The sequence below is a fragment of the Barbus barbus genome, assembly GCF_936440315.1.
Source record: "Barbus barbus genome assembly, chromosome: 13".
NCBI classification, from domain to species: Eukaryota; Metazoa; Chordata; class Actinopteri; order Cypriniformes; family Cyprinidae; genus Barbus; species Barbus barbus.
In genome coordinates this window covers 2,711,709-2,732,947 of record NC_136741.1, presented here as the reverse complement: position 1 = coordinate 2,732,947, position 21,239 = coordinate 2,711,709, and the positions used below count along the sequence as shown (strand labels likewise).

Genomic DNA, 21,239 nt, shown 5'->3' with positions numbered 1-21,239 from the left:
AGATCATCCTCAGGGGAGACTGTGAGGGACGATCCGTTTCTCACCAGAGTCCACTTCATGAAGGCAGCTAAATCATCTCGAGGACCATCTTCGGACGACAGCGCTCTGCACGCGGTGTTCAGGTTTGCATTATAGAATAAGCAGAGTGCGTCGTCCGGGTAGATGGTGGCGTTAATTAATAGGAGGAACAGTCTGGTATGGTCCTCGAGAGATTGGTCCCCCTGCTCGAGCAGGAGGAGGAGGAATTCGGGCCGGACGAGGGGATCCATGGGAACACAACGGAAAGAAAAACACTGGGTAAAAAACGGAGAGAACACACGGAGGTAACTGTTTTCGGTCGGTTCTTCTGTCACACTTCACCAGGGAGCACGGAGCAAGGAACAAGGAATGCCCAAATCACAAAACTTTAATAGTCCAACAGGAAAACACAAAGCATGGGCAAGGAAGACATTCAAGAACCGACAAACACTAACTGAAAGGACTGGGGCTTATAAACACAGGGTAATCAAGGAGGAAGACGAGACACACCTGGAATCAAATTAACAATCAACATGAGGAAGAAACTGGGTCACAGGGAACACATGGGGAGCAAAACACACACAAAACAGTCCACAATCCTGACAGGTGTAGCATCTCCTCTTATTTTCAAAACAGTTTGAAGACGTCTGGGCATCGTGTTTATGAGTTTCTGGAGTTTTGGTGTTGGAATTTGGTCCCATTCTTGCCTCATTTAGTTTTCCAGCTGCTGAAGAGTTCGGGGTCATCTTTGACGTATTTTTCTTTTAATGATGTGCCAAATGGATCAATAAACACATACATCGTACTGTATTAAACAAAGCATATGTTTATGACCTACTAGCTAAATCTTGTGTTAAGAATAATTAGTGCAACAACATAAAGTCCTAGTTAGTTGTGTGCATGTGAAACCTCAGTGCTGGAGGCTGCTGTGTTTGGACCCTGGCTTCATTCTGCAGGGGGTAAATGAAGTGCAGACTCTGGATGCAATTAAACATTTTACAGTTCCTTCATTAAACACTAAATGAGAGCTGCTGGTCAACTGATCACTGGATACTTTAAACTGTGATGAAATCCTTTGCACATTTCTAAATTTCACATAAGTGTATTAATGTGAACAAATATGCATGCACACATTCTATACGTGACATCCAAACCCAGACGGGAAAAATAAAATAAAATAAATACACTATCATTCAAAAGTTTGGGGTGAGATTTTTTTTTTATTAGCCAGATTGTATTAAATTACTAAATCAAAAGAGTAAAATAATCAAATAAATGTTGTTCTTTTAATCTTTAATCAAATAATCTTGAAAAAAGAAAAGATTCCTGACCCTCAAGACTGAAGTAATGGCCACTGAAAAAAATATAAATAAATAAATATTAAAAGTTAAATATTAAATAAATTAAAAGTTTTACAATTGTAATAACATTTCACAATATTACAATTTTTAAAATGTATTAAAATAAATGCAGCCTTGGTGAGCATAAAAAACTTCTTCCAAAAAATCTTAGCAACCCCAAACTTTTGAACTGTATTATATAAAAAATTATAAAACTTAATAAAATTCTTAGCTATGTTTCATTTCAGTGCCAACTTTGTCTCAAATGTTATGGATGTTCCATATCTATATATCTATATAAATCTATGTATGACTTTTCTGTGTTTGGAAGAAGAAAATTCTCTATTTAATCTCATTGTTATCTGTGGCAGCATTTGTTCCCATGCGCACACACACACAGACACACACACACACACGCACACACACACGCGCACACACACACACACACACACACACACACACACACACAGACACAGACACACACGCACACACGCACACACGCACACACACACACACACACACACACACAGACACACAGACACACACGCACACACACACACAGACACAGACACAGACACACACAGACACACACACAAACAATCCCTGTAAAAAAAAAAAAACACTGCCCACCATGCCCCATTCTTTTATTCAGTAAATACAGGCCATTACACCGCCCTGCGTGGATAAGATAGTCCTGTTTACCAAAGATTGCTCCTCTCCACCTACAAAGAGAGGCTGTGTGTGTTAGGCGGAGATTATCTCAGTCTCCTGATCTCTCTCTCTCTGCCTCCCTCACAGTGACCGGGTCACCGCGCACACCCTCTCCTGTGCTGAAGGAGACATAGATCAGACTTTGACAGCATGTCTTATCTGATGAGACGTGCCTCTTGCTTCACAGCTCTCCTCTCTCTCTCACATGCAGGGGATCATCCAAGTACTCAGGTATGAAAACAAAAAGCAGCTGCCTATAACCGTACTGTACCAAAGCGAAACTCAATCCAGAGAGTACTTCCTTCAGGAAGAATCAAATCCGACATCAGCATCTTCCAAAGGCCGCTAGAGACAAAGCATTGCACAGTCTGAATCTATCAGACCAGTCGAAACACAGAACTGTTAACAAAAATAAAGTTTCCAGTTAGAGCTGAAGAGACTTTTAAAACCACATGAAAACCTTCCACAAAGAAGTAAATATTATTTATCTATTTCTTCGGGTTCACAAGCCATTACTTAGCTGAACACCTTTAACATAAATATTTACTTGAATAATCCTCTTAGATGTCAAGTAATGCTGTAACCTCTCAACAAACAGGCATATTTTAAATAATATATGAAGAATTGTTCACAGTTAGCCAGTTTTCATTCTACTGTACTGTTAAATTTAATTAGAATTTTTTTTAGCATTTTTACACAATCTTATGAAATACCTGTAGTTTCATCATTAGCCATCTTAAACAGCCCAATTAGTGTTATTTCAGTATTTTTAAATACTTTAGTATTTATTAAAGCTGCAGTCCGTAACTTTTTTTGGTTAAAAATAATCCGAAATCAATATTTGTGCAAGTACATAACCAGCCAGTGTTCAGAACTATCACCTTACTTTAGTCTGATTCACAAAGGTTATCTTATAATAATGTTTTCTAATTTGAGTGGTACGGGTAGATTTTCGAGGGAAATTCGAGCATGCTGCTGAGTCATTACGTCAAGTCTGTAAACATAAAGAAGTTGTCCTGGCTACTAGGCTATCGCATGTGAGGATCCTGCAGGTGGCAGATCGTTTATAGCCTTTTCTCACAGCAGCTAGAATAATTAAATTTATCATTTTGATGGCGGACTGTAATCCAGTTAATAATCCAGACTGTAATCCTGTAATCCAGGCGCAATTTATAGTAATGCTTTTTTCCTCAGTTGGTCAGAACAAATGTGGCAGACTTGTAACTTACTTGTTCAGATGGCAATATCTGGTGAAAATTCTTATTTGAGTCATATATTCAAGATGTAGGCTAGAATCTGTGATTGCGAATTACAGTAATATCCACACCGGTGCGGTGACTGCCACACATTCACCTCAAAACATTAGATTCATCCGCGCTGGAGTCGTGCCAGAGCACATCCCACGCAAGGAAGATAATTCCATAGACAGCTGCAATTGCAGGTTTTCAAACAGAGATGGCAACAAAGAGGCAAAACTTACGGACTGCAGCTTTAATATTTTAAATTTAAATTTTTATATTTTCAGTTTTCATTTTAACTGTAGTAATTTATTTGCATTTGTCATTTTTATTCATTTGTTTTTTAACATTTTTATTTAGCTTTGTTTTTATTTCAGCATTAGTAATTTTAATACTTAATTTTAAAATTAAAAATTTAAATTTAATCTTAATTAAATTAAAATTAATTAAATTATTTTTTTTCTATTTCTAATTGTCAATTAAGTTTTAAGTTTCATCTTATATTTTTATGTATTATAAATTAAATTTGATATTTATATAATGTGTAAATTATATTTGTACTCTAATTCATGTTTAATTATAATTATTTATCTTTATTATACAACTTTTTTTTTTTACACCACTGAGCCCAATACAATGATATGAAGGATCTATAATATAAGTCTCCAAACAGCCATTTAGCCACCTCAAGAACCTACACAGCCAGAAATGATTCTTGGTAAGATGAGGGCTGATTGCTGAATCTTTTTGTTAAAAATTAATGGACAGTGACTATATTAGAGCCATATAAACTCCCATAAAGCCTTGGGAGGCAGCAGCTAATCAAGGCTTTATGTAGCTGTGTGTTTATACCCATGACGTCTTAAAGTTTCACATCACTCTGTTAGTTTTTTAATTAGTCAAGGGAGAGCAGACAAAAAGGCCAGATAATAAAAAGAGAATGCTCACATTAGTGCTAAACACAATCAAAGACAGCATGAAGCCAATACAACTGTCATAAAAGTCTAAGCTCCAGAGCAGATGTAGTTTTTCTCTGTTTTTAGGGGGTGAAGAGAAATGACGCCCGTGGAGCATACCTGCTGGACAGACTTCATCAGGATGGACAGCCCAGAGCCACTTCATATCTTTTAGACAAGGACATGGCGGCCATAAAGTTGAGCACAGGCGAATGCTTGGGTGGGAAAGAAGTCATCAGCCACAGAGACTGACAGAACGGGCCACTCAAAATGATTCAGCACACGATGCACAGATTCAATCCATCACCCGTGGAAGTGATGTACGAGTGAGCCCCTCTCAGCCCGAACTCATCCCCTCTCATCTCATCTCTTCCTCCGCTCCCTGCGGCCCAAATGCAACAGAATGTGCTCTGTTTGGCATTTCTGAACAGAGAACAAGCAAACAAACTGCTGCTTATCGATTCTAATGTGGAAACGGCTCTGGCGTCCAGCTGGCCTTCATTAAACAATGCCAGAAACAAAATAACAACCAAAGACTCAAACCGAGATGATTTTATCATCTTTACTTACAATAACTATTGTTTGATTAATTTTTCCTTTGCAAATTATGTCTTTAATGTCAAAATTTGATGTTTTCACTCACTTATATCTTACTTGCACAAATTAAAGATTATTTCCCCAGTTTTGTATAATTTGACAGTTTAATTGGAAACCATGCACGCAATTATATATATATATTGTTTAATTAGAGATGTTCTGATACCCTTTTTCTCTTCCTGATACCGATTCCGATACCTAGGCTCAGGGTATCGGCTGATACCGAGTACTGATCCGATACCTGGGTGTGTGTATCTGGTTATACAGCTGTATGTACTACTAGCCCAGTATGAATTGATACAATTATTTTATGGTGTGCTTCACCATATATGTATAGATAGATAGATAGTCTGGCGAGTAAACAAAAAAATATAATATATAATGTTTGGAAAATGGCACATCTTTTTAAATATCAAAAAGTACTCTCTTAACATCAGTCAGTCAAGCATTATAAATATATTATGATAATCAAGTGTTATTTAATGATATAACTTTAGCAATTAGAATTAAAACTTGGTAACAAATGACGGAAAAACTATCAATAATACTGATAAGATAATAATCATAATGTGAATTCTACTAAGAACAATATAAAACGCACTAAGGATTCATGAATATTAATCAGGTTGTCTGCATTAGCTCGAACTGATTTGCTGAAATCAAAACAGGGACGATAATAGTTGAGCGCCAGCCAATGAGATTGCCTTTTGCGCATTAGCTCCGCCTACTACCGGAGAACCCGCAGTTAAGCTGAAGAATTCCAAAGGAGCTCCGTTATTTTGACAGTAAAATACAACAAAGAATATTGTTTACATACTATGCAGAATTGACGCGCTACAAGTAAGACTCTCTCGCTCGCTCCCTCTCTGTGTGTGAGAGGAAAACAGCAAAGCGATGGCGAGTCGTGCGCTTCACACTAGAGCTTACGGTACGTCAAACACAGGTGTGCTGCACATTCAGATGATCTGAAAAATAGCACAGATCGCTTGACGGAGAGAGAAACTCTGAAGCGCTCAATCAGAGTGTTCAGCGAGTGACAATATATCTGTACTAAACTTTTTAGTCGCCCAGGGTGACGATTTAGTCGCATATGAGAGTGATTTACTGGCAGTGTTTGTATTTCTTCTTCGCTGCTCTAAAAAGTGGTTGCTTGTGGCAACACAGGACAACTTCTTGTGTTTGCATTCTGGGAAGCAAAGAAGAATCGATTTCAGATTTGCAGCGCTAAGCAAAGCTAGCGCGCATAACGGTCTTGTTGAAAATGGTATCGGATCGGTACAGAGGTTCAAGTACTCGCCGATACCGATGCCAGAACTTTTTGTGGTATCGGTGGAATTTCAGATACTAGAATCAAAACAACTGTAATTTTAACCTTGGGTTTTTTCTTAATTTTTCTCATACATCACATGCTCCTCACTGTAACTGTCCTTGGTAACCAAGAACACAAACCTTTGAAAATCCTAATTAGTGACAGAATTGTTGGTTGTGTTGCAAATAACATAGAACAGATTATATTAATCAGAAATTATATAAATGCATATACATATAGTGCCTTTTCCAATATATGCTTAAATCTTATTTATTTGGACAAGTGACGATGACTTAAGTTTTTTTTTTCAAATGTTTTAAAGCGTTGTTTGTTTATTCATTTTTTACGTGAATGAATTAATTAATTAATAAATGTTTTTTTTTATAATGGATTCTCATATTTTACAATTAAATTGTAAAACAATCTAGTCTATACGTGCATTTGAAAGTATAAAAAAAATAAAAATAATAATTTACAAATACTATATTCACAGTTTGTCATGCTAATAAAACAAAATAAACTGAAAATGAATTGAGATTACTAGTCAAAATGCAATAAGGTTCTACTACGTACATGATGTGCAAATGTATTTACGCAAAAGTGTCAAGTTTGTGTGACAAATAGATGTCCATGTATGATGATTAATGACTAAGTTTGCATGAGTGAACGTGTATCTGATAATAAAAACAAGTGTGCAGAGATGCAAGAATCTTGCTCAAGACTCCTAGTCTCCACACAGATAAGACAGGAATGCAGCTGACGAATGGAAAAAGAGGTGCCAGTTTATCTGCTGGGAGGAAGACAGAAAACTCAAAAGGAGCGTGTGTGAACAGCAGACGAGGTTCTCCACCCTTCAGAGGAGAAAGCATCACGAGAGCAGCCAACAGGAACGAGGCAGATCCTTCGAGAACGCATCTGAACTTTCCTGCAGTTTGACTCGTGTCTCGTTCTGTTCCTTGAGTTCTGACATTCATGAGGCACAGGTCTCTTAGCATCACGCATGCTGCAAGTCGTGCATGTAGTATAATTCCCTGTCACACACACACACACACACACACTAAAGCAGGATGACTAAGAGGCAGATACCTGGAGTCAGAGAGCCGACGTGCTCCTGCAAGCTAAACACCGCATAACAATCCTACAGCAGCTCTCCACTGCCGGCTGCTCTCTCCCATGAATACTCAGCAAGGATTAGAGCACCACTACAGCTCCTGATCCATTTCATCAAAAACCAATTCCTCTCAAATACATATATATTAATATTAACTTCATTTGAATAACACTCGCTGAGTTCGGATCATCCCTCTGCAAGCTGGAATTACACTCTTATGAATAAAACTCTTCAACACTAGTTCTCTGACTTCACTTTTGTCAGATTTTTGTCAGAGGGAGACTACTAACGTTTGTGTATCAAATTTTGTGCATGTTTTAAAATGTGGTTGATCTCAAAAAATGCATCGATGTAAAATGTATAAAGCACATGATAGTCCACTCGCCAAACAGTGTTGAGGAAAGTTACTTTTAAAAGTAATGCATTACAATATTGCGTTACTCCCTAAAAAAGTAACTAATTGCGTTACTTTTGCGCTACTTTAGCATCACTTTTTAAATATGAGCAGGGCTTGATTGTTTGTGTTTAATGTAAGAAGTTCTATTTATAGAAATGTAAAAGCCCTTTCACACCAAAAAGTGTACTGAATAAACCTCAGGCTGAAGGAAGAGTAAATTCACGTCTGTACAGTAGATCGCAGGAGAAGAAGGTTCAACACTCTTCAGCAATAAAAAAAACAATGAAGCACAATTGTTCATTTATCTAAAGTCATTTTTGCTTATTAGTATGGTTGAACTGGATTATCAAAGGCCAACAGAAAAGACATTGGTTAATAAAATGGGATTAGATACATTTGTGTTATTTAACATATTTCATTATTGCAGGTTTGAGTCATATTCTGAGTTTGCCATTTTAATTCATTTTGAGGAATACTAAATCTGTTTTTTTGCAAGTGAGATGAATTAATACATGTTGACATTTAGTCTAGAACTACAGTAACATCATGTTCACAGCTCATACAACGCCTCTGTACTTCCGATTTCTCCCAACATGGGGACACGAGAGCTGTCAGTCGATGAATGGGAAAACAAAGTAACTGGCGTTACTTTTTTGAATTGAAATGTAAATTAAAAAGTAATGCGTTACTTTACTAGTTACTTGAAAAAAGTAATCTGATTACGTAACTCGCGTTACTTGTAATGCGTTACCTCCAACACTTTCGCCAAATGTATTCAGAAGCTGTTGGAAGGAAAAGTTTATATTGAGAAGGGACATATAGAAAAAAATAGATGTATATCTATGAAAGAGGTGAAATTGTGGGAAAACTGTGACAACAAATTAAGAATGTGTAGTTTACTTTGTAAATTAATACATAATTTTATATGCAAAATATATTACTCAATAACTCAATGTATAAGTACACAACCTAAATCTTGAGGATGATCATGTTTTTGTGACTTTACAATGTGACCTGGTTGCACATTTTCCATTTTATATGTGAGTACCTGCGCCTCTGGCAGAGCCACGTCCAGTATGATGGGTTGTCCGCGCGGCTCTCCGTTCTCCAGCCGTGAGTAAACCACCTGATAGCCGCGGATCTGTCCGTGCTGTTTCTGCTGCAGAGGAGGCTTCCAGGACACCCGCAGGGCCGTGGAGTTCACGTTGTCCACCTCAACCCTGCGTGGAGGGGCGCCGGGCACTGTGGGAGGCAGAGAAGAAACATTTAGAGCTTCATCACATGCTCACAACACACACGGGTCAGCTAAAGGTACAAACCAGCTCCCAGGCTACAGCCAACACATTTGAACAACTTTTTAGCTCTGTTCAGTTATCTACTCTCCATAATTCACTTCAGACACATTTTTTACAAATATATTTGACCATTTTTTTAAGGTTTCAAATGTTAATATTAAAAGTCAAAGTGTGGGACAAATAAAACTCAAATCTATTCACGTTAGGTATTTTAATAATAATAATAATTATATATTACATTTCTCAAATCCACAAAGCCTGCAAAAATGGGCTTTAAAAAATAAATAACAAAAAGGACATATAATAAAATAACATAAAAATATTATAATAAAATATGTAATTTAAAATAAAGCAAAAATGTAATAATAATAAATGTATAATAATAATTATTAATAATAAAGTAGGTAAGCTGTTGTCTATCCTCTTTAATTTTACTTATTTCTGAAATTCCCAAAAGCCTGCAAAAATGGAAGGGAATTGCTCACCCTCGTGTTGCGTCAAAATTTTATTCAGAGATACAGACTCCCCCCCAAAAAAAAAAAAGCATCATAAAAGCATTTAGACTGAAATACCAACTTTTTCAGTTTATTTCAGTCATTTTTAGGGCTTGACAGCTGGTGCTCACCATAAACCTTAATTGCATGGAAACAACCAGTATAAATATAAATGTCATATAGCTTTTAAAACAACATAAGGGTGATAAAATTAAGAAGGGTGAACTATCCTTTTGACATGCATTTCACAAACATAAATGTGTTGGATTGAGAGCCTGGGAGACAGGCTTCACCAAACCCAAATAATGTTCCTGGCCAGCTCAGCTCCCCCTGGAGTTTGGGCTGAATACAGATCTGACATGAGCGCAGAAGAGTAGCAGTTCAGTAGATGATAATGACAGTCAATTGATAGTCAATAGAGGAGGCAGTGAAGGGAGGGAAGACAGGAGTGAAGGTTAAAAAGCGCAGCATTAAGAGATTAATAACCAGGTAGAGAACAGCCTCTCCCATCCCAGAAGTAACAGCTCAGAGCACAGAAGATCTATGGAGACTCAAGTGCTGAACGTCAGCAAAATAGGCTGTGCTTAATTGGAGTCATTTAACTGTATAAATGAGCTTGGCTCTGGCTGGAATACAGCCTTGACCTTCAGACGATAAAAAAGTTGATGCCTGAAAACAGATAAACAAAACTATAGTGCTCCTCTGCAGATGTGTGACCCGAGCTGGAACGAAAGCATTGACACGGTCAATTTTAACAGCATGTTTGTGCAAGTTTAATACAAGTTCAGCTCAGTCGACACCCTTTGCAGCATAATGTCAATTATCACAGACACAAATCTGAGGAAGTGTTTTGAACTTGCAATGGAGTAAACTAGGCCAGCATTGCAGGGGGTTGAAAGCTAAATGAATAATTCAGTCTTGCACATTTCATGTGAAAGTTTGCTGGGCCTTATGCATTCATGACATTGTTGAAAAACTGCATCTGGCTTTACACAGACAAGGTGAGTAATCCATTCTAGCACACTCATACTTGTATGTTCAATTCCTGTCATTACTCTTTTGAAACTCTATTTAATTAGGACTGCATAATTGACACAAATTGTTAATTATTATATATATATACTGTATATGTATTATATATGATTATGTAGATCAGTGATTCTCAAATGTTTTGACTTCAAGCAACCCCATAGTCAAAGATAATATTTAAAGGCTGATCAATTTCAAACGTATTATTTACAGAGCTGAAATATATTAAAATAATTAACTTTATAATTAGTATAAATAAGCAACATAATTCAATTTCATAATCACAACTGAATTTTCTTTACACTTTTCTAGTTATTATCATTTTTTATTTATGCCCTAGTACTGTGTACTAACTTTCAAAGTGTTACACACTTTAAAAAAAAAAAAGTACAAACTATCACTGCGCCAGTACCCTTTCAAAGGGTCCACTTTATGTACAATTATGTACTTTTAATGTGTTAATATGTACCTTTAAGGTACTCATATGTTCTATTTAGGGGTAAATAAAGTAGAAAGATGTACATTTTAGATTATGTGACAGCTTTGTACTTTTCCTGAGAGTGCATTAATTATAATTTCAAAATAAAACATTTAAGAAGTCAAATTTATTTTCTGTGGTAATCGATGTTATGTCGATAGAGCTTAACTTGTATTGAACGCGTAACATTCCTTTGAGGGATGAAAGCGCAGACTTTGCTTCTCAAATCTTCCGGCTCCATCCTGACGTCTGACTCCGCCGTCTCACGCTCTCTTAACTTTCACTCACTCGTTTTCTCGCTCTCACCCCACGTCTCCATGGAAACCGTACCAACTGGAGGGGATTGGTTCACACTATGCTCGCTGCTCACAGCCACTTTATGCCACTCCAGCTCTTAAAGCACATTACCCAGAGTTCCAGTCATGAAGGCAATATCGCAGGGAAATTACACGTGTGCTGGCAGGATCCGTATTATGATAAAGATCAGAGATCACCTGAGAATGGCATACGGCCCATAAGGGTTATCAGCCCGGTCTCATGCAGGAAGTGTGAAAACAGTACGTGGTCTACCGAGACCCGCTTCACAGACCGCATCTAATCACAAGCTGCTAATATGCAGCACAACACATGGCCCACTTTTATAAGGCAGTACGTTTCTGTGAGAGTTTCTTATAAGAACTATACAGCTTGCATTCAGATCCTGTGTGCCGTGACCTTGCTCAAACCCGGCGGCCCAGCACTTTGCTTTCCTGCGTAAAAGACATTCATAATGCAATGAATAAACTATCAAGCTCAGACCGCCTCAAACCAAAGTGTGCGCTTTGATTTATGAGAATACACAAGTTAAGAGGTTGAGAAATGTAAAAAACGCTCTGTTCTGTCTGGGATTCGCTAACGAACGATCTCGTCGCAGCAGTTCTGCTTGATGAATATGGATGTCAGCGAGCTTCTCTGAATGGGCGGAAAAGGTAAGAAGAACCGATGAAAAAGTTTACAGATAAAAAGCACAGCTAATTTATCAATGGCTGCACCTGCAGCCTCGCTTTTCCACTTTCAGTCAGCTCCGTTAAAGCCTTATCAGCCACCGCAGCGCATTATTCTCAGCAGAATATGCAAGAGAAAACTCAATAGCTTGATTTATCTCATTTTGGTCTGATTAATAACCCTCCAAAAGAAGCTGAAATGAAATTGAACAACGTGTATAAAGTTAAGCAGCTTCCAAGTTTAGGGCATAAACTTTAAAACAGGCCCCAGGCCTGCATCAATCTTTCGTTCAGAGTTTTATTCCTTGCTAAGCTTAGCATCACTATTACTATTGCTCATGCTTCGTTCAATATAGGCTCACATAAGATATACTATTACTATTTTAAGCAATCAGTCTTACAATTTTTGCTCTTCAGATGGTAAAATATTCCACAGACTTACATTGCAGGAAAGATTCAAGCCATATCTAGAATATGACAGAAACAACCAGAACGCTCTAGCAAGTGTATATCAGCACCAGAGCAATCACTCACAATAACTACACCGTTCAACAGTTTGGGGATGGTAAACATGTTTTTGTTTGTTTTTGAAAGAAGTCTCTTCTGCTCTCTAAAAATACAGTAAATACAGTAATACTGTGAAATATTATTACAATGTAAAGTAACTATTTTCTTTGTGAGTATAATTTTAAATATAATTTATTCCCGTGATTCAAATCTGTATTTTCAGCATCATTACTCCAGTCTTGATGCTTCAGAAATCATTCTAATATACTGATTATATCAAAGTTGAAAACAGTGCTGCTTCATTTTTCTGTGGAAACTGATACATTTTCAGGATTTTTTGGTGAATAGTTCAAAATATTTAATGCATCCTTGCTGAATTTATATTTATGTTCTGAATAAAGAATAAGGAATAATGTGATTAGACTGGTTAATTGTGATATTAATAACCACCACTATTTTTTTAATTATACTGTGCCACATAATTAATGCAAATTTAAGGCACACAACATTAATGTCATATGTGTTCTGGGAAAGATGAAAGGAATCAATGAGTGTTTGTTCTGTTATGAATCCAAAGGGCTGATTTTACCAGGGCTGCATGTGATGGGTTAAAATGAAACAGAAAAAGCAGCGCTTGCTTAAGGAAGAGAGAAACTGCCACAGCAAACAGCACTGGTAGCAACCACTCAAAAAAAAGAAAAAACCTTGCCTCCAGGAAAAAGAGAAATACAAAGAGAGAATAGGGGAGATGGGATATAAGAAAGAGAGTGTGCCGTTTGATTGACAAGATTACCAGAGAAGGGACATGTACTTCCGGCTTTCACCTGTCAATCAAACCACTGGAGACAGAAACATGCAGCATTAAACAAGCCCCACATATGGACAGACAACACACTCATGCACATACACTCAAAGTATGATGTAACTACATTTTTACGTTTCATGTGAGTGCTGTTTGCTCATGCAAAATTCGTTGCTAAGATGTTAGGAAGTCATGGGCATTCCTAGGCGGCTGTCAGAGTGTTCAGGGAAGTTGCTAAGTGGATACTCATTGGCCCAAATCTAATCTTGTGATATTCTATTCTAAATATGAGTCTGGTTTGTCCTTCAACGTATGCTACCATTTAAAATTTTGGGGTCTCTATGATTTCATTTTTTTTTAAGAAATTGCTGACTGTAAAGACAATGATCTAGTAACAAAAAATTATATTTCAAATAAAAATTGTTCTTTTGAACTTTCTATTCACACAAAGAATCCCGAAAAAAAAAAATATATATGCAGCCTGACTGTTTACAACATTGCTAATAATCAGAAATGTTTCTTGAGCAGTAAATCAGCATATTAGAACGATTTCTGAAGGATTGTGTGACACTGAAGACTGGAGTAATGATGCTGAAAATTCAGCTTTGGTCACAGAAATAAATTACATTTTACAATATATTCACATAGAAAAGAGTTATTTTAAATGGTAATAATTTCTCATTATGCTAATCTTTTTTATTGTATTTTTCAGCCTTTTGAACAGTTGTGTAAGTCTGTGCATTTTTTCCACCCATTTGACATTAACTATGGGTAACAGCAATAGTAATACTTGTATTAGCTACATCTAAAAGAACCTTCTCTAAATAAAGGTCTGTGTTGGTGTGTGGGAGCGTCTCGATGTGCCGCCTGAACCCCACCGAAACTCTCTGCTCGCCCACTCATTCCGAGTCTTTTCATCGCACAACGAAGACTGACTCAGAACAAAACACCAGCGCTGTCCTGAACTTTCACTCCACTATAGAGACAGAGAGTCCTGTGTCTGCTGCACCAGAGCCGCACATTAATAACAGAAGAGTGAGGAACAGCAGGCATAAACTCCAGCGTAACAGAAGAAAGAGAGAGAATCGCACAGGGAGGCGTGGATTCATGCCGTTCCTTCAGGAAACCCAGAGCGAGGAGTTAGTGCTGGTGAGTTAGAAGATGCGGAGAGCAGATCTGGAGCACCCGTGAGCCGAGCATTACCGTCTTCTTTGGTTCTGACGTGGGTGCTGCCGCTCTCCGGGCCGGGACCCACGTCTGTGTGCGCTTTGACCCACACCACGTACTCCGTCCACTTCTCCAGGCCCTCCAGCACGTAGCTGGACACATCCGCAGGGATGTCCTTGACCTCGTGGCGCTGCTCGTCCTCGCTTGACACTGCCTGATAGGCCAGAGTGTACCTGACGATGTTGCCGTGGCGACTGGCGGCCGGAGGAGCCGCCCAACTCACCTTGATACTGGTGGAGCTGAGACTGATCAGGTGCACTTCCTGTGGGGGGGCGGACGGGGCTGGAAAGGGGTGCAGGAACACATGAGCTGGGACCTGTTGCATAAACTTTGCTTCTGTACATCATAAGAACTTGTCTGACTAACTAGTAGTTTTCCAAGGGGTATTCGGTCTTACTTTTCAGATTCTAATTAGACCAGTCTACCTTTTCATGTAACTGACTTTAAGTTATGACTAACTTGTATGCAAGTTTATGCAACCGGCTAGCAAAGAACATAAAGGTTCTTTGCAGAACTTGAGCTTGAGAATTTATGAACCCAGGGTATTTGAGCTGGCAAATATAGTAAATACAAACACAAACACATAGAAATAAATATAAACATGCACCAACTCATTTTGGAGGATTCCAAATACACTCAATCATCCTTTGATTCACAGGTTACTTTTCAAAAGTTTGGGGTCAGTAAGGTGTTTTTTTTTTGTAAAGAAATTACTAATTTCATTCAGCAAGAATGCTTTAAAGTGATCTAAAGTGAAAGTAAATAATTTTACAATGTTACACAAAATTCAAAATGTATTCTGGTTTCCACAAAAATATGAATCAGCACAACTGTTTTACACAATCAGAAATGTTTCTTGAGCAGTAAATCAGCATATTAGAATGATTTCTGAAGATCATGTGACACCAAAGGCTGGAGTAATGATGCAGATAATTCAGCTTTGCATCACAGGAATAAATTACATTTTAAAATGTATTACAATAAAAAACAGTTGATTTAAATTGTAATAATATTTCACGATTTTACAGTTTTTACTGTATTTTTTATCAAATAATTGCAGCCTTGGTGAGCAGAAAAGACTTCTTTCAAAAATTTCTTACCAACCCCAAACTTGAATAGTTGTGTATGTCATGCCTAACTGGGGTCTTTTTTAAAGCAGTGATACACAAATCTTTAGAATTACAATTTTTTTTTTTTTTTACTAAACAAAACATGAGATTAATCACAATTCATCTATTTTTATCTGTTCTAAAGTCAACAAAATCTGGAACCTGTTTAAGTCCCCATAGTTGAGAATCACTGCTTTACACACCAATACAATATAGCTTTCGAAACGACTGCACTTTAAAAGTTTCTGCTTTGTCGTCAAGATTTTGGAACCTTTGTTTATAAGAGCGAATGCTGCATAATTTTTTTTAAAAGTCTGCACATACTGTAGTCTAAATATTGTGTTTTGAGGTGAAAGCAGAGATTGATGGCTCACTTCTACTCTGTGTCTGTGTAAGTATGACCGAGATAACAGATACATTCTGTCTGACACACTGTCTTTGGCTAGACATGTAATTGATGTGATTGATGGCCTGTCTAGTGTCTGAGATGCTCTATCGATTTATTTTTAAAATCACAGAAAATCCCACCACTCCTGTCTATCCCGTCCTGAGAACACGGCAAACTAAAACAATATACAGTAGGATTATTACACGGCTCTCTGGAATACTTGATTCTGACTGAAGCAGCAGCAGACGTGACATATTGGCTTTTCTGAATGACAACAATGATGGTGTACCGTATGTGTGCGGCAGCAGTATGAAAATGTGATAACCATATCACTCCTGTGTTTTGTTCAAGCAGAGCAGGCAGTAAAAAAAAAAAAAAAAGAAGTAAAATAAGAGGTTCGACTCCACACACAAGCACAAGAAACATATTTGTGAGTGGAGAATAAGACACCTGTAGAGTGAGGAAACCAGGAGAGGAAATGAAGAGAGAAAAGACAAAGAGAAAGAAAGTGTGGGAAAAGGTTTGAGAAATGGGTGAGGAAACAAGATTAAACAGGGAGACAGAGATTACAGACACTGGGCGCATCTGAAATTCAAGTGGGAGTTGAGAAGAAAAAAAAATAGTGAGAAAAATAATAAACACAGGCAAATGAGAAAATGAGCACATGGTTATGAGAGAGAATGAAGTGTGAGGAAAAAGAAAGAGAGCAAGTTCATTTGTCACCTGCAGCAGAGGAAAGTGTGAATGAAATACAAGAGGAAAAGAGAAAAGTGAAAAAACAAATATAGAGGAGAGAGAAACTGGTCACTGAGGAGGAAAAAAGAAAAAAGCGATGAAAAAATATTAAAGACAGCAAGAAATGGAGCAGATAGTAATGAGAGAGAATGAAGTGAGAGGAAAGGTACATTAACGCTGAGAGAAAGTTATAAAGAGATGGGAAAGGTCAAAGCTAGTGAGCTGCAAACCTAGACAGGATTTTACAGGAATAAATCATTTAAAAATGAAAAATTAATTGAATGTATTTTCATTTTTGTATGATTTAGTCTCTTCAAAATGCTGTTTTGATTTGAACAAGGAGATTTTTTTTAAAGTAACTATGAAATCAAAATGGACAATTCTTATTTTTTTAATGGGATATTGCAATGTTTAATATTTTATCTATGCACATCATTATTTTTTTAAGTAGCCATTAGCAAACGACAATGATCCAATCAATTCCTGATGGACAAAATCAAGTCCCGTCCTATTTATTTTTTTGAGAATAGACTGAGAAGCCATTTCACTCTGATATAAGTCCCAATAGTTTCATGCCAACTTTAAAGTGTTCATGCTGCTCTTTTGCTGCTTTTTAACCAAAAACAACAAGTATATGAGTCATAGGGACATTTATCTCCATGACAAACATGGTTTAAAGATGATTAATACTCAGAAATATTACATTTAACTGCACTTTCAGATGAGAACAAAATTTTAACTAAATTAAGCTGAATAATGTCAATATTATCTGCTGTAGAATTGCTTTATAGCTGAAATTGATTTTTTTCAAACGATGCCATTTACAACATTAAAACTGTTATGTTAATGTGAAGCGGCTTTGAATCAGTATGAAGTGCTATGTAAATAAATGTGATTTAACTTCACTATGAACATTCAAAATGTTCCTTTTGAGTTCAGAAGCCTATGTGAAGTGTTTCAAATGAGTCACTACCATTAAAGCTGGGTTAACATGCTCTCTTATAAGGTAGCTGCTTATGTAGGATCTGGCACAGAATTAGAGACAGAAAGACAGAGGGATTTTGGTGTCTCGGGTCTTTGAGGACAGTGACTCAGAGACACTAGGACAAAAAATACGGACTCAGAGACGTAAAGAAAAAGCCAGTGTTTCTATGGGAACCAAGCTGCTGCTTAGATCAAACCTCTCAAAGCTGACACGTCTAACAAATAGCTCTGAATAGCAGGAGATCTCTCAGAGGAGCTGTCATACATATCTCAGCTTTAGTCCATATCTCTGGAGCCGGAGGAAGATGAGGACAGAGATTAAGCCGTACTGACTGCATCATTCTGACGCCACCGAGAACACACACAATCAGCGCATGGCGCACTCCACGGTCACTGCAGCTCTTCACGGACCCTGAACCACAAACCAGAAACTCCTGGGCTTTTGACGCTCAAAAGCTGGTGTGATGCAGCTGAAGTGCTGTGTATGAAACAGACGCCAGTGCTGCTCTGCTCTGGAAAACACAGGGTCTTTTGTATGGCGATAAGGCCAGATAGATAACATTACATAGAGATATTTTAATCAACACTTTTACAGCATTTTATTTTTTTCCACTGAAGCCACTTGTAATGTTTGTTTATTAATGTGTCTTGAGCCAAAAATAATCATGCATTACATGTACTAATGTAGCAAATATTTCAAGACGACATTTTTGTGCTTTTGATGGTCAAATCTTTGCATTTTATTTGTAAACACTTGCACTAAATGTTTCATATTTAAATGAGTGATATGGTGCAGTATGGTTAACAAAACACAAATGGAAACATATGGAAAGTTGAAAACATACCTTATTAACAATCTTTAGCCGAGTGACTAGGCCAGTATTGAGCTGCTAAGAAATGATCATAGTTTGAGTTAGTGAACAGCTGGCACTTACTGGACTGGGCCGTCCGGGCCTCTATGGGCTGTGTGTACACCCCGAGTCCCATCTCAGAGCGTGCGGCTAGAGTAAACTTGTAGAGTGTGTCTGGCTTCAGGCCTTCAACAGCATACGAACCAGCTGGGTTAAAGATGACATGTTGCTGTGACAGATAAAAAACAAAGAGAGAGTGAGATGCACACATAGGCTGTTCAGTGTACAAGTGCATACTGCATAGTACAGTATATACTTTATAAAAATATATGTGAAATTGTATGCAGTATGTAATAAACTGCTCTGTAATATGCAATGTTGTTAAATAAAACTTAGAAAACTTATGAACATTTTCAGTAGCAGAAATAAAACTGAAAAAAAAACACTACTTTAAAAAAGTATGTTTAAAAAAACTTTAACGAAAATGTGAAATTTTGCCGTGGCAACTAAACAAGTTTTAAGTTGAAGTACTAAAATGATCAAAACTAAAACTGAAATACAGTAAATATAAATTCAAGCTAAAAATAAATATTTATATGTTTAAATTTTTTTTATAAAAAAAAATAAAAATTATATATATATATATATATATATATATATATATATATATATATATATATATATTTGAGATTCAGTGATCTAAGCTGTTACCTTGTATATATATATATATATATATATATATATATATATATTTGAGATTCAGTGATCTAAGCTGTTACCTTGTTTTCAGAGTCCGCCTCCCAGTATGTAAGCTCATATTTTGTGATCTGATCCTGAACGGGCCACAGCCATGACAGCATGATCCGGGTGTCGAGCTCTGCCTCTGCTTCAAAACCAGTGGGCTGTGCCGGCACTGCAGTCAAAAACGGAGTTTGTCTTACCATACACTTAAATCACACATTGTACTGACTTTTGAGGTTATCTTTTGTAATGTCTTTCAGTAATCTTATTTTTGTAATGTCTCTGAATTATCTTTTCTTTTCTCAGCACATATTATTTTTTTTTTTACTAAAACTATAACATTTTTTGTTAACTTGAACAAAGCTGAAATAAAATATAAATTAAAAATAAACAAATTACTAAATAAAATGAGAACTGTTTCCTTAGCAACTAACTGAAATAAGTTTAAGTTGAAGCACTAACATTATTAACTCAAAACTGGAAAATAAAAAGGAAGTAAAATACATTAAATTAAATCTAAACAGTATTATTTAAAAAAGAACAAATACTACTAAAAAAAAATTACTAAAAATTAAATGAAGAATTAAAAATAAAATTATTATATATTATTAAAATATTAAATTAAAAGCGAAGAAATAAAAAAATAATAAAATCAAATAATAAAAGCTAATTATTAATATTTTTTATATAAACTATAATAGTATATAAATAATACTAAAATAACACTGGTCAGCATATAAAAATATATATTTTTAAGAATTAATTCAATAAATAAATATTTTTAATAATAATAATAATAATAATTATTATTATTATTATTAATCCATAAAAACAAAGACAAAAGAATCAACAACAACAACATAGTTGATATTGCTAAATTAAACCTAAACAGTATTATTTAAAAAGAACAAGTTCTAATTAAAAAATTACAAAAAAAGAAAACATTTTATTAAAATGAAATAATAAAATATAAAAATGAAAAAAATTAAATAAAAAATAAAAGCTAATTAATAATAATAAAAAGCTGAAATAGTGTATAACTAATACTAAAATAATGCTGATATGGATATCATTCGCTTTTATTGAACAACAAATGACATGGGCACATATCTCACCTCCTTGCTGTGTTTTAACCTGCAGTATGTCTGAGGGCGGCCCGTCTCCCACGGAGGTGAACGCCAGCACGCGGAGGCCGTATGTGATGTCAGGTACCAGGCCGGAGATAGTGGTCAGGCTGCTGTCCTCTGTGTTGTGTTTCTGCCATGTGCTGAGTGGGAAGTGCATGTCAGGCGTGTAGTACACTCGATATCCTCGTATCTGTCCGTTGGGCTCCTCTGGAGGTTCCCACTGCACCAGCATGGTCGTGGCGCTCAGCATCCGAGCCTGAACGCGGAGCGGAGATGACGAGGGGGCCTGTTCACTGGTGCGGGTCTCCACCGTCCCGCTGGGCGGCCCGCGGCCGATGTTATTGACCGCCATGATGCGGAATTCGTACTCAGAGTACGGGCTCAAGCCACCGATGCTGTAGCGGGTGGAGGCCACTCCGTCCACTTCCTGGAAGCCGTTGTCTGAGACTTTGGCCCGGTACTGAATCACATAGTAGGATACGGGTTCGGGGTTACCAGAATCCCATGTTAGAGTTACACTGGTGGCGGTGGTTTCTGCGACGATCAGAGAGGTCGGAGGACGGGGCAGAGCTGAGATTGCAAAAGATTAAATGTATTTATTTCCCTGAAAATTAGGAATGTGAAGAATAATAATAATATTGGCAAGTCTGAATGAACATGAACATCTAAAGTGACCCAAAAAGAACAGTGTGATGTGTTTTCTTTCATTAATTAGTGTGTATTGACAGCAGTACAGCTCAGTGCACTTAATTTTAACAGCCAATTAGACTCAATTATATCAAACAAAACAAAAACTCATAATTTGGTTTATT

At 36.8% G+C, this 21,239-nt stretch overlaps 1 protein-coding gene across 1 annotated transcript in view; it reads right to left on the bottom strand.

Annotated features, from left to right (window-relative positions):
- The window catches only part of LOC306878787 (receptor-type tyrosine-protein phosphatase F-like), a 188,183-nt gene that overhangs the window by 55,186 nt on the left and 111,758 nt on the right, over positions 1 to 21,239 (bottom strand). Inside the window, exons 9-13 of the mRNA XM_079431314.1 lie at positions 20,416 to 20,997; positions 19,339 to 19,472; positions 18,644 to 18,788; positions 14,469 to 14,774; positions 8,702 to 8,919 (exon numbers count right to left, since the gene is read on the bottom strand). Coding sequence (XP_079287440.1) covers positions 8,702 to 8,919; positions 14,469 to 14,774; positions 18,644 to 18,788; positions 19,339 to 19,472; positions 20,416 to 20,997 — 1,385 coding nt within the window. The remainder of the gene's footprint in view (positions 1 to 8,701; positions 8,920 to 14,468; positions 14,775 to 18,643; positions 18,789 to 19,338; positions 19,473 to 20,415; positions 20,998 to 21,239) is intronic.